The following is a 13,305-nucleotide window of genomic DNA, read 5'->3' as shown; positions in this document are numbered from 1 at the left end:
TTTTGGCCAAAGGATGTCTGAAATGCTATAAATGTTCGATTGGTATATGATGGAAATACAATGTTGTCGTATGTGCCCCTAAAACCCTTATGTGCAGTATCTTGAGAAAATCCATAGTTAAGTTCAAATTCATTTCTCATAGCGACATAATTCATACCTGCGTTCACCGAAGTCTCCCAGTCCAGGAATAATATAAGCTTTATCATTGAGACCCTGATCAATCCATCCTGTAATCTGAATGATATGGCTGACGATGAAGAGAAAGTGTGCTTTGTATGAGAGAAACGCACCACTTTCAACGATGGGAATCGAGAACAGAACGTAGTTAGTCCCTCGGGTGCAGCAATCTTGAAAGACATGTCATCAATAAGCAGAATAAAAAGGAAGGTGATCAACAAACCAGGTTGATGAAGATGATCCGTTCCTCGGGCACGCCGTGCTCCATCAATACCTCCACGGCTTTCATGGCTGAGCCTCCCGTTGCTACAGAGAATGCGTCAGCTTGTTGACGAAACATTTGAGAAATTGATAATTTACCCAGCATAGGATCGAGTAACAGCACATAACGCGACGCAATATCTTGAGGAAACTGAAAAGAAATAAATTAAATAAGAAGAGAGGAAGAAGCATAACGCACCTTCGAGTAGAAAAGCTTTGGAAGTGTAGTCTCCTCATCCTAAATACGCCCGCCGTTCTATCAGAACATGGCCTCAATGGAAATAAATGGACCCACGCACACGTTGGATCAAGATCTTGCCGATTCTGACACTCCTGCATACCTCCCGCAGACCAGCCTCCATCGCCTTGAAGAAATGTGAGAAACCGACCAGCAAACTCAAGTTCATCACGATGTCTCACCTCCCCAGCACGCAAGATTGACACTCCACAAATCTTGCCTTCGAAACCGACACCATTATAGACGGCACCCTACCGTTAAGAGACAAGGGAGACAATCAGCACTGCGAGAAGACTTTGCGATGACCCCACGGTGATCGACTCCATGAAACGGCCTCTCATTGCCTGCGAGGAAATTCGATTGCAAACTCACAGTGGGCGTTTCCACCGTTCGTGCCACGACAGGTAGATGGTTCAAACCCTCCTCAACAAGCAGTCGAATGATTCTATCCGAATAGAAAAGAAAGTCTCCTCGAGAGGTCTCCTTGTCCCTGATGATTGTGTACAGAGCCTCAAGTTGAGCTGTTTGTGGCAAGGTGAACACAGAGGGTGGAAGAGGATTGAGATGAGCGAGGTTGGTGTTGTTGGGCCGAGCGGGTTGAGGAGGTGCGAGAGGAGAAACCTCTGGTTTCGAGTTGGACGACATGGTTGCTCAGAGTATACTTGTCAAGTTGTGGCCGTGGTCGTGTGCAACAGGTCTGATCAATGTTGGCCGCACCACATGCAACCTGCCAAAAGCGACTGATTGCCCTTTCATTCTCTTCCTTCCTGACTATCACCATGTCTTGGCGAATGCGATACCGTGTACACCCTGGTGTATAATATCTCAGCTCCTTATCAGTCGTCGATGGATGGTATAGCATTGGACAAATTCAGAGTCTATGCCACAATACAGGGGCTACAAGAGGAACCTCTTTGGCGACCGAACAACCAAAAGCTTCTGTAAATTACCGCGAGAAAGGCACGCTATCAGAGCGCATATTCTCGCTTATAATCGTCCGCAGAATTGCCAGATTTATACATCACTTTCAACGTAGATCGGAGGAGTTTATGTTCTAAAGCACGTAGACAAGATGGGATTCATCGGGGTGCATAAATTGTGAGTGCCGCGATAGCAGATCAAAAGGTGAAGCATGTTTTTTTCTGACGAAAATTTTGTTTGTCGAAGGAACTTTGAATGCTTCACACGTTTCGGAGTGGTGCTGTAGCTGCATCTTACGAGTGAAGAAAACCGCAATATCTTAACAGGCATAGATGTGCCCTTCATCGGTATATACACGCAACCTCTTTATCTGCAATATATGCATACATTCAAGTTGTACTCTACACGAAGACATCTCAGTCTGGATTTTTTGGCACGATTAGGACGCAATGAACCTGCAATCCCCCGCAATACGCGCGCTGCCAACTAACTGAATTATCCAGGGGTCTACATTCAAATTTAAATCCACTGGAAAAATCCTGCGACTCCTGCATGCTGCCTGTCATCTGTCTTTTATTCAGCCCTCCTTTGTTGCACCTTTGGTCATCTGCGTCAAATACCTGTGTGGTACCTATCGATAATCTCCCGCAATCTCGATTGGAGCTGCCCACAGTACCTCCAATATCATCTCTGTAACGTCCACTCGACATCCTAGGCGCTTCAGAGATTGAGGGATCCTTCGGCTATTGTAAGCGAAGACTCTCAGAGGGCTGATAGATGACGAGGAGTTCTACATCGTTGCCAATTTTATGATGACTTGACTGTCCTCGCCTCCCACTGCACGCATCAGTCAGTTATGGAAGATGGTACATTCATGATAGCTCTGACTCTCGCTTTAATTTTCTCTCTGAACAGGTTCTAAAAGAAAAGATGCACAAAATCGGGACCTCGGGTGAAGGGTTGAATGCCTTACGTCTCCAATCGCGCCGGCGTGGATCAGAAGCGTCGCATTGGCTCATCGCCTATAGTTTCAGAAGATGTCCAGAAATCACATTGCAGAGAAACCTTAAAACTCAATACGCACACAGTCCTTCACTGGTTTCATCTAACTTACCTACCACCACCGCAGGGGCGGCGCAACCTCCCGACGTCAGCAGTATCGCATTTGCAGGTTGTCACTCGCAAATGTACGTCGTAATTCTCTCTTCTACCATCAGTTCCCCCAACATTATCTCTCATGATAACATCCAAGCTTGAGCAAGTGAAGGTATGTCTGAAAGTTGTTTAATTGTGTCTCTGGAGGACCAAGTATAGCCATGCTCGAAAATTGGATTTGAAGGAAACTCAATGCAAGTACGGTGGAATCGACGCAAACTTTACTGATCATGGTGACTCAGAAGGACCTAGCTCAATTCCTATAATGCTTAAAAGCTTTCGCAGTCTGCTTAAGTACAACACTATGACGACCATGAAGCGTTCCTTTGACGACGGTCAGGCCTCGAGTGCTTTAAATTTTCAACATTGGCTCAATATCTGGCCTGTAGCTCTTTTCCACCAAAGCCATTACAGGAAACCAGAGTTCTTACCTAGCAGAATCATGGCTTAGGATGCCAGAAAGGCTACATATTACAACCAAGGGAAAGATCATGGGCAGAATATCCACCATACGCCTGCATTTGATTAAGAAGATGGCTGGGTATGATGTCTGATGGAACTTCAGGCTAGAATCCACTCTGAATTGTTACTCGAGGCTCAACTGATATACAAAGTCAAGATGATGAAGAAGCATTAAGGACACTAGGAAGGGATATCGTCCGTACCCTTGCATAGATCCACGGAGTCGGTGATATATCCGGGTGGCCGGTTCAGCCAATTCCACTAGGTGGGTGGTCTGCCAACTGTTCGTCTTGGGATATGAAATACCATAATTATCGTGCTTAGAGCGACCAACTGGTGTCTTTGTTCAATACTACATACCCTTTCACCTTCATTCATCACGTATTCAAAAGTCTAGAGCAACAGGCTTAGGAGGAACATCAACCGTGATATGGCGGACACCGAAAATCTGGCCGTCAAATTGGCAATTGGCGCCGACGACCCTGAAACTAAATTCTCAGCTTCTCCAGATGTCTGTCAACCGACTTTTTCGCTCCTTCGGCACGGACGCTCCATTTGCGATATTCTTTCTCCTTCTGTTCAAACTTTTGGATTCTCGACAATATGCTGATTGGTTCGGAAATGAGAAGTCGAATATCCACGCAGCCCTTGGAAGTGGATACAAAAGACGGGTTCTTGAATGCTGTTGCGCTTGCTGGCATCCCCCACCTCTACTGCCACTCCCCAATCTTTAGTCAAGCCCATTCAGTTTACCCTGTAGAGGTTTCTACGTCTGCGCTCTGTGAGTGTTATATGTTGGGATAATGGGTGAATACGACAAGGTCCTTGGTAAAAACTACTGCTACTAAATGAGCAAGATTGGGGTTAACGACTGGTCGTCTCTCTCCCTGCAGGTCCTCTGGTACTGTCGGTATTCGGTAACTCGCCTACAACTCTGCATTTTCGTGTCATTGGATATTAAATTGAATGGTTATAATTAGTCAACACATACTTGTCTGGGGTCATCGGATTTCAATACTTGACGTATCGAAATAGCAGTCAGTCCTTTCATTTCACCTGCCAATCCACTTCGACATCGTAGCTGATTCGTTGAACACGTTTGGTCAGAATGGAAAGATTCATGGATATTGAAGTATGTCATCATATTTTCTCCATGTACAGGAATCTGAAACTTGATGGTGGTTTACTAGACTCTGTGTTTGGACATTGTTTTCTGTCGACTCTTTTCAGACAATGGTGTAAGCACCCTTTGTCGCTGCGCTTCCCTTTATCTCTGTTAATGAACCCATTCCTCTTGATTTAGCGCTATCTATATGATTTGGGTTTACTGGTATGTGTGATAATACTAAATCTAATACCTGTGGGGTGTAATTAATCTACTGCAGTGTCACGAATTACACAGATATCACTGCCATGGGTCGTGGTTAGTTGTATTTCCCCCCGACCCCACTTCCAAACCGACGCGGTAACTAAATGTGACCGCCACAGTGGAATTATGGACATACGCAGTAATATCAGTGTGCAGCGCCATTTCAGGGCTGATAGTGCATTTTTATATGGCATTCAGGTGCGATTTCCTTCGACCCTTTCATGTACCACCCGGGTTTATACGAAGCACAATAGAATTAAATACTCCTCTAAATCTCCACAATTCCTTTCGATTTGTGTAATGGTCATCAGTGCAGTTGCTGGAGTCATGGCGCTGAGCTCTGGTATCTATGGAGACGCGCTTGGGATATCTATGTTCAATCAGTGAGCCACTCTCCACAACTCCGTCGAAAACGCACATCGTCAACGGTCGTTTTATCCAGCCATTCAACGTATCGCAGTCTGGTTACAGTTTGGATTGCAGCGCAGACGCTTGCGGACATATTGATAGCAAGTCAGTGTCATTCCTAATTATAACTTTCTATTAGCCTAACATATGAACCGTTTCATCCCTAGCGAGCCTAATACTATACCCCGCTTTTCCAAGCAACCCTGAAAAAGTCAAGCGACCATATTCTGGGTCACGCAGCAGCCACATCACCGGAAAGCTCATGCGGACAGGATCCTTCAGCGCCGTGTTTTCAATAGCTGTTTTAATTCTGTTTTTAGCATCAAAACAGACTAGTGTTTACATTGTGTTTCTGCTTCCTCTAGGAAGACTATATACCAATGTAGGCTTTGTTTCTCTCGTCTTGTATCAGAAGCTAACAGCTTCCCCGCTTCGGCTGAACTCATATACAGTCTTTCCTCGGAATTCTTCAAGACCGAGAAAAGGAAATTAAAGACATTCAAGGCAGTGGCGAGGTGATGACCGAATTACTCTCCAAGTGTCAATATCAGTAAATTAACTAGTCGTCACTTCATGGATATACAGATTACCACAGACATGTGGGCAGTACCATCGACAGCACCCGGGAACCAGAGCTTCAGCCTGAGCGGAATGCGCATCCGAGGCGAAAGGGCCCTGTCTACCATTGAGGACATGAGTGACGCGGACAAGAGCGATGACCGATTAGGAAAACGTCGCTCGTCGGACGACCGAAGTCGGATGGATAAGATATCGGAGATGAACGAGCCCACTGCTGTGTAAGTAGTGAATGATTGTTAATGACTTTGCTAGACATATTATTAGTAGTACGTAGAAGCGCCCATACTATAGTGGAGCTAGGCAGAAAGACATCGGACTTTGATACCCCCCAACTGCCTTCGATAATTTTCCAAATCGCATCAAAGAGTTAAACTCCGCGTGGAAATTAAAAATCTATGTCTTTAGCTTCCTCCATCGTCACCCATAGCCCTCCCTGTGAAATTATTTAACAACCATGAAGTCGGTTCGGAGAAAAAAGGCGAACCTCGATATACATGGTCAAATGCGATTTAGGCCTGATCTTTTCTTTCTGTTTCCTTGGGTAGCTCGTATCCTCCGCCCATTCCGATGGCGGGCGCGATTGCGGGGGCTGGGCATCACTTGCGAGCGAGATGCCAGAAAACTGCTGCAGAAGCTTGACCAGGAAAAAGGACATCTCGTGATAGGCGAACTAGACCATACCACCTGACGTTTGAGGCTCTGCTCGAAAAAAAAACTTAACCGAACAGTTTCGGCGTACCTGTTGGCCAAGACATATCCTTGGTCCGGCGTTGAAAGGAATGAATATGAACGGATTCGGGATGAGATATTTATGCAGCCTGTCGTCCAAGAAGCGATCTGGGTCGAACTCGCGAGCTGTGTATAGTCTGGTTTATGCCATATCCCTTGACATGACGCGTACGATATTCGGACTAACCATCTGGTCCCCATAGGTCTGTCCTCCTGTGCATGACAAAAGTAGCGTATGGCAGCCTTGATTTGTGATAAGCGAGAGTTCCAAGATTTGACAATCAACACAAAACGCACCTTGTATTGGCGGGGACATACATCGGTCTATCCTGAGAACCTGGCTTACTGGGAAGAACTGTTGCGCATTTGGACGCCCTAACATTAAACGGCCTATTCATGAATCATGCTCCACAGTAAGATCATAATCGGAAAGCGGAAAAGTCGTGCTCACACAGCAGGATATAGGCGCATCGTTTCTGCGCCACTATAGCATAAGAAGATACTTAATTGTAAAGACAAGAAGCATTACTTACCATTGATCACAGCCTTCATATACTTCATTTCCCTAAAGTCGTCATACGTTGGCGTTCTATGACGGCCAACCTTCTCCAGAACTTCTGCACGTAGACGACGAAGTACTTCGGGATACTCCGCAAGCATATAGACCACGAATGTTAATCCACTGGCGGTCTGCCGTAGAAAATGAAAAATCTTCTTTAAATACATCGAATCATGAACTTACCGTATCACGTCCGGCAACCAGCAAAGACATTATCTCATCTCGCAATGTTATATGGTCTTCTGTCGAATTGACCAAATTCTCCAAGAGGGTTTCTTCCTCCTTTTCTTTCACGTTTCCATGTCCTTCTCTTTTCTTCTTGATAGCTTCCGCTACAATTGGGTCAACAAAATCATGCACAACCTTCATTGGGCCCTTTATCCTATCGTGCCAGAACTCGGCGAGCGGCCACATGTATCCGTAGCGCAGGCGCCAGGCCATGATTGTCTGTGCTTCTGCAAAGGCGTTGACGAAGCGTAACGCTGGGTGTTCTTCCGTTTGCCTTTCGGTTGAAGGTATGTCGGTGATATAATGAGGATATGGGAGTACTCCGGCCAATGACTTAACATCGTTTCCGAACAAAAACACGGTTGCAGAATCGAGGGTGAATCGAGCTACAAGATCCTGCTCAGCACGTTCGCGTCAGTAGCTTTTCTACCCCATTCAGTCAATATTTACCTGAAAATCAACAGGATAACCTGCACGCAGACGGCCCTTGAGTTGGGAAATTGCATCCTCCGCATGCCTGTCAAAATTTTCAAAATCGCTGATGCGCTCTTTTGTGAAATAAGGACGTGTCATTGAACGATGAAATCTATGGATTCAAAGGCTTTAGTTGGTTCGTAACTGCACTTATCAACGATACCCACTTCCATAGATCGCCTGAAAAAGAGATAATGGACGCGTCAGAGCACAATTTTGGTAAGAATGATAACAACTTGCCGTCAGCGGCAAATACACCTGTCCCAAGCAATGGGTATACGAGCGTTCTTGTTTCAGAACCTAACTCGACAATCAGCATTCAATAGCGCCAACAAAGCCGACAAACCTTTCTCAAATTGATCGAATTGCGTTCCCAACATGGCCTTCAGATGCTCGGGTTCAGTTGTAACAAGCTGAATGTCTTCATAAGTTTGAGTTTTGATCTCAGCGACCAGAAGCATACATACCCTATTCTCAAAAAATATACGATTATTGAATACGCCTGCTTTAACTTGAGCGCATATATCCTCCAAAAACTCTCCTAATGCAAAATATTGAATCCAAATGGCTTGATGAGTGACAAAGATAGATACCTGGATATCCCCTTTCAAAGCTCTTGACTTGTCTAATGAGCGTGAGTATGTTTCCTGGAGTCCAATCCCCGATGCGAGGAGGCAAAACTGCACCCTTGCGAGCGGCGTCCAGCCTAATGTACACTTCATCCCAGACAATTGCAGCGGTAAATGCAAGAGGCAGACTGGCAAGCATCGCAACGCCCAATGCCCACCACGATGGCTGATATCCATACAGCGAGTCCGAACCCAGTACCCGCGCAGCGAGATATGTGAGCAAAGGGGGCAAAGTGATCTTAGGCGCTCTTTGAGTAAGAAAGATGATACCTGGTGGCAGCTCCATGGCAGAAAAAATACAGATAGTATCCCAGGTGTGCTCGAGTCCAAGATCTTCTAGAAAAGCAAGAGAAAAGGCTTTTCGACGAAATGAACCCAGCTTATTTATGATAAGCTAGAGGCGACTTGTATTCGTAGCGCCGAGATGACCGCATAGTGTTTCAGCCGAGAGCTTGAGTCTTGTGGTTATAGGTAGGTCATTATTCATTGCACATATGGGCGGGCGGCAGCCCCACATTCAAGTCTTGAAACGCAATGAAGAAAAGAACCCACAAAGGGGGCAAAGTGAAAAAAAAAAAACTCCCAGATTTCGTCCGTTTCCGGAATCAGATTTAATATGTGCCTCTATTTTTGGTTAAAATCATCACTAAAACTCTAACACAGATATGATTTGCCAGAGATCATGACAGATTTTCATGACTAAAGGAGAGTTGGCCCCTGTCTCGTTTTCGAGCATTCAAGCAGCTTAACGAGTTAGAATTGCAGTTAATGACGAGCGCTATATATGCAGTGCATTTAAGAGGCAATCTTATCTCACAGAAGAATTCTAATGGTTCAATGGATGGCCGCCGCCGCTCGCATGGTATGATCAAACCCCAGGGCTTTCTTGCAAGGTGATTCGTTCATAGTGTCAAGTATCCTGAAGGTCTGAATGATAGGATAGTAGCATTTAGGTTGTAAGTATGTCGATACCAAAAAAACACACGGCACCAAGAGTACCAATAGAATAAAACACACAATGTCTTCAAACAATTTAAAGACATGAACAAAGCTATGTCAAAGATGCGAAGTGGATAACCTCAAGCAAGCAATCAGCATCAATCACTATCACTGTCGCTGCTATCAGTGTCGTTCTTATCGTCATCAGTTCCACTGCTCTCATCCTCGCTCTCCTCTTCGACGCGTTTCTTAACTTTACCGCCGCGCATCATTGCCATCTGACCTGCAATAGTGTCTTCATCGGGCTCAGAAATGTCTTCATCTGAAGGCGCTTCTTCAGCAGCAGGTGGGTCCTCGATCTTGAGCTGTACAAAAAAAAAATCAGTAACAGTTACCTAAAGTGTTCGGCGGTACTCACAGAGATCTCGGTAGTCGCTTCTTCACCGACGAATGTGTCGCTGACAATGTAGACTTTCCATGTAAACAGACCCGTATTCGGTGGGCCTTGGAATTGGATCTTATACGAGCGATAATCCCTATCCGAGCCCGGCTGCGAGTAAGGAATGTCGGTGATTTTCATTGGTGGGACAACAACGCGGTTGGATTTGTCATCGGCGAGAACAATCCACCACGAAGGTTTGCGGGTCTGAACAAAAGAAACGGGCTTACAGTCAGTTCAAGTATTTAAGCATGAGCATATATACTCACCCCAGGCCAGAAAGGCGCATGGGCTGCACCACCGTTAGTTTTAGAGGATGGAAGTTCCTCGGCATCTAACCGCGAAGCCAAGAACTTTTCGTCGATTTCTTCCTCAAGCTGAACAGCCTTCTTGGTCTCGTCGACAGTCAACTCTACTGGCGTGCTGGGTGTACTTCCGGGTGGAGTAATGCGGAGCTTGACAAGAAGGTATATGATAGACGATGGAGTAACAATACGTTCACCAATAACTGTGCTCAAAGTCAGAATGCACAGAGAATCGTGATTAATATACAACTCGAGTGCAAAACTCACCTTTGAAAGTAGCGCTAACAATATCCACACGTCCCCATTTTTCCAAAGCCTTCTTCACATCCTTTGTTCTGGGATCATCTTTCTCCTCCAGGGAGGCAAGGACATCACTCATATCATTTGCCTTAACAGGTAGCGGTGTAATATCTTCTTGCTTGATGTGTGGAAGTTGTGTCAACCTAAGGCGTTGCGAGGCGTTGGTGGGAATGGCTTGTGCAAGGTATCCGTATAGACGCATGATCGACAGGGTTGGAAGCAGCCAAGTGCGAGCAACTGATACGTTGAGAAGGGCATTAAGGAGCATTGGAGTTTGGAGGAGAACTTGTTGTTGTTCTAAGTTCGCCATGCAGGATAAGCAGTTGCAATAATAATACAATCTCGACTCCACTTACTTTTCTTAAGCCCTGCATCTTTGACTTCCAATCTCAACAAATGCGCATAAATAAGGACAAGAGCTTGTCTTCTTGACTCGTGGAGCTCTCCGTTGAAGTCCTGAGCAATTTTCCGCACCTCCGTCCATTTGGCACCAACTTCCTCTTTGATAGTCTTCTCCAAAGCATCGATTTCTGCACTGGACTTGGACTTGCCAACTGGGAGTTCCCACTGATATGCTTTCCCAAGAGCACCCACCACCTCCTCCATAGAAGATTCCTCCTTGATAGTCTTGAAGAACGCTGCTGCTGACTGGGCATGAATTCCATCCTTCGTCTTTTGCCTGTTGCCGAACCACCATCGTCCCTGTCAAAAATGTGTTGAACAAGACATATCACGCGCATATATACATGCAAGCTAGACGTACAACAAGAGCTGGGAGAGCACCGCCGAAGACAAGACCGTAGGCAGCCATAACCCAAATTCTATTCTTGCCTTCAATAATCCATTTAGGCAGAGCGATACCCATTGACGTGCTCTGGGGACCATCAGGATGGTTGTATTTAATCCAGTTCTCTTTGATGCGTTCGTCTGTTAAGCTGTTTGGGCGTGGGATCTGTAATTAACTTTCATTTCCGACATATGAAGAAAGGTGACTAACGATTTGTAGGCTTTGGTGATCTCTACGAAGCGGTCCTGGATAGCCTCAATTGTCATGTTTGCGGTAGCTTTAACTTTGTCAGGATGGCTTTGGAGGCGTGTTAGATTATAAAGCGCATATAGCCTCATGGAATGCCACGTACAATTGTTTTGAGAGCTTTTTGAAGTGTGACTTGATGTCCTTCTCCGGCATACTCTGCCACATAAGTTAGAATGATTTTGTTGGACTAACGATATGGGACGTACTGTAGAGATACCAAGAATCTCAAAAGGATTATAGATTTTATTCTCCACTTTCAATAGTGACACTCTGTAGCAAACAAACGCGAATAACGACCACCCTCCAAGTAGGAAATAGGTCCTGAAAAACAAGATTGTCAAGTTGAGATTCCATTAGTACAGACGGATGCGCACCTCCTGCTGATTTTAGGATTCAATAACGACCCCCGCTCTTGCTTGCTAATAGCTTCGCGCTGTTCGACGCATGGTGTGCACTGGCATCCATCGGTAATTCCCTTGGCTGAAGTGGTTGCCTCTGCATTAATGTATGCCATTAAAGTATTTAGAAGAGTACCAACGCACCGGATATCTTTGTGAGTGAGGAGATGGTGAGAGGTACTAGGACCATGGCAAGGAATGTGATAATAAAGTACGCGGCCATGACTCCGGCCTCATCGTATTCGTATGTAGCCATTGTGGCTAGATTTTAGTGTTTGGCGACCAGGTTGCTGTGGGATTGCGGGCCTTCGAAGGTTACAAATATTAAGTTACGTATCGATGTCAGACAGAGAAAAGGAGGGGATTTGAAGGAACGGATTCCAAGCGTCTTTGTGGAGAATAAACCAACGACGTGTCCATTGCGCTGGCGAAATCTAAAGCAGCGTGTGACAATAAGCATGATGTGATGGTCAGATGATGTGTGACGCTACTTCTATCTATGGAAAGAGGACAAACAATTGTCAAAGGGCTCTCCGCGATCCGTCTCCGTAAATAAATATATTGTTCCCGTTCGTGTGATTTTTAAAACCATGAGATTTAGGGTATAGTGGCTATATCAAACGCATTTATGATTTTCTCACATAGCACCTATGTTAGGCATGTTAAGCAGTGCAAGTTTGAAGCAATATCAAGGCATACTCTATTTTTTATTCTACTGGCATTGAACTGTTTAGATTCTTTGTTATTTTCTTACTTGATAGCCTTTCAGGATCGCAGACGCTTAAAGAAGTGTGGTGAACTTCAATAAATTTCATTACTAAAAACTTGCAGCAAAGATGCTACAAGATAAAAGTACCGAATCACTCCAAAATCACTTGGTAATCTGAGTTACCTAGAGCTTTAGTGTATCCCAGTAGGTGTATGTTCAGCGTTTGTCATTCGACTAGTATCAAATTATCCTAGCACGCATGTAATGATACGAATCAATAATGTTCGCGGTTTTAACTTAATTTTTTTAATTCAACATTCCGGTTGTGCAATCCTGGGAGTAGTAAATCTGAAATGAGTCAAGAACTTCAGAATAATTGCTCAATCATTGGAGGTAATCCACTTATTCCCTATTTATCTTCCTCTAGGTTTGATTGGTGATAAGTACACTGAATAGATACTGTTTAAACGTGCTTATAAATACAAAAGTAGCAAGGGAAGAATGTGTTATTATTCACTTCATTGTGTTACAGAGAACAGATATTTCTATGCTGTGATTTTGTCGGGATTACTTGATATGCAGGTAAATGGTAAAGGACTAGTCCCATTCAAGCATATATTATAGGCTCGAATGCAAAATAAGGTCTCTGATTGGCTCTTTCCCATTGATAGAGGACTAACTGGCCATGATATTATCTCCGCGATGAATCGGCTTTGATTCGGCTTTAATAACACGGAGTACTCACGTACTCGCGCCTAAACGGGCGTCCCTAACCTGTATCCCAATGAACTCCGTTAAATTGCCCCAAACCAAGCTATAGACCCTGGGCAGCTCTGGTCCGACAGATAACGGATATGACTTACCTAGTACCATTGATTACCATGCGAAATCTCTTACGAACGATGTGAACCGCTGCCCAGAAAGGGGCGCGGCTCACCGATGGGTCAGATCACATGATCGCAGATGACATCGATTTCAGACATCGCATCT

General features: G+C 45.0%; 4 protein-coding genes across 4 annotated transcripts; 1 reads left to right on the top strand and 3 right to left on the bottom strand.

Moving 5' to 3' along the window:
- Positions 1–87: 87 nt before the first annotated feature.
- On the bottom strand, positions 88–1,321 carry JR316_0005278 (Uracil phosphoribosyltransferase, synthesizes UMP from uracil; the record flags this gene model as incomplete). The annotated part of the gene is made up of 9 exons (XM_047891038.1): positions 88–100; positions 158–234; positions 291–347; positions 401–483; positions 538–589; positions 638–676; positions 738–803; positions 859–927; positions 1,049–1,321. 9 exons carry the CDS (start codon positions 1,319–1,321, stop codon positions 88–90), a joined length of 729 nt encoding a protein of 242 aa, XP_047750799.1.
- Positions 1,322–4,883: 3,562 nt separating this feature from the next.
- On the top strand, positions 4,884–5,792 carry JR316_0005277 (uncharacterized protein; the record flags this gene model as incomplete). The annotated part of the gene is made up of 5 exons (XM_047891037.1): positions 4,884–4,966; positions 5,026–5,096; positions 5,159–5,373; positions 5,444–5,506; positions 5,577–5,792. 5 exons carry the CDS (start codon positions 4,884–4,886, stop codon positions 5,790–5,792), a joined length of 648 nt encoding a protein of 215 aa, XP_047750798.1.
- A 163-nt stretch (positions 5,793–5,955) lies between these two features.
- JR316_0005276 (Cytochrome P450 monooxygenase 75) lies at positions 5,956–8,475 on the bottom strand (the record flags this gene model as incomplete). The annotated part of the gene is made up of 13 exons (XM_047891036.1): positions 5,956–6,003; positions 6,055–6,240; positions 6,310–6,425; positions 6,487–6,542; positions 6,597–6,689; positions 6,751–6,775; positions 6,833–6,989; positions 7,042–7,485; positions 7,537–7,672; positions 7,728–7,860; positions 7,907–7,973; positions 8,028–8,101; positions 8,154–8,475. The coding sequence occupies 13 exons, from the start codon at positions 8,473–8,475 to the stop codon at positions 5,956–5,958; spliced, it is 1,857 nt and encodes a 618-aa protein (XP_047750797.1).
- Positions 8,476–9,286: 811 nt separating this feature from the next.
- JR316_0005275 (Translocation protein sec63) lies at positions 9,287–11,862 on the bottom strand (the record flags this gene model as incomplete). The annotated part of the gene is made up of 11 exons (XM_047891035.1): positions 9,287–9,493; positions 9,547–9,774; positions 9,837–10,075; positions 10,140–10,469; positions 10,529–10,874; positions 10,936–11,107; positions 11,170–11,256; positions 11,312–11,364; positions 11,415–11,529; positions 11,583–11,688; positions 11,751–11,862. 11 exons carry the CDS (start codon positions 11,860–11,862, stop codon positions 9,287–9,289), a joined length of 1,995 nt encoding a protein of 664 aa, XP_047750796.1.
- Between the last annotated feature and the right edge of the window lie 1,443 nt (positions 11,863–13,305).

Source organism: Psilocybe cubensis, chromosome 4 (genome assembly GCF_017499595.1).
Source record: "Psilocybe cubensis strain MGC-MH-2018 chromosome 4, whole genome shotgun sequence".
NCBI classification, from domain to species: Eukaryota; Fungi; Basidiomycota; class Agaricomycetes; order Agaricales; family Agrocybaceae; genus Psilocybe; species Psilocybe cubensis.
Note: the sequence above shows the minus strand (reverse complement) of the source record. Positions and strands in the feature narration are given on the sequence as shown.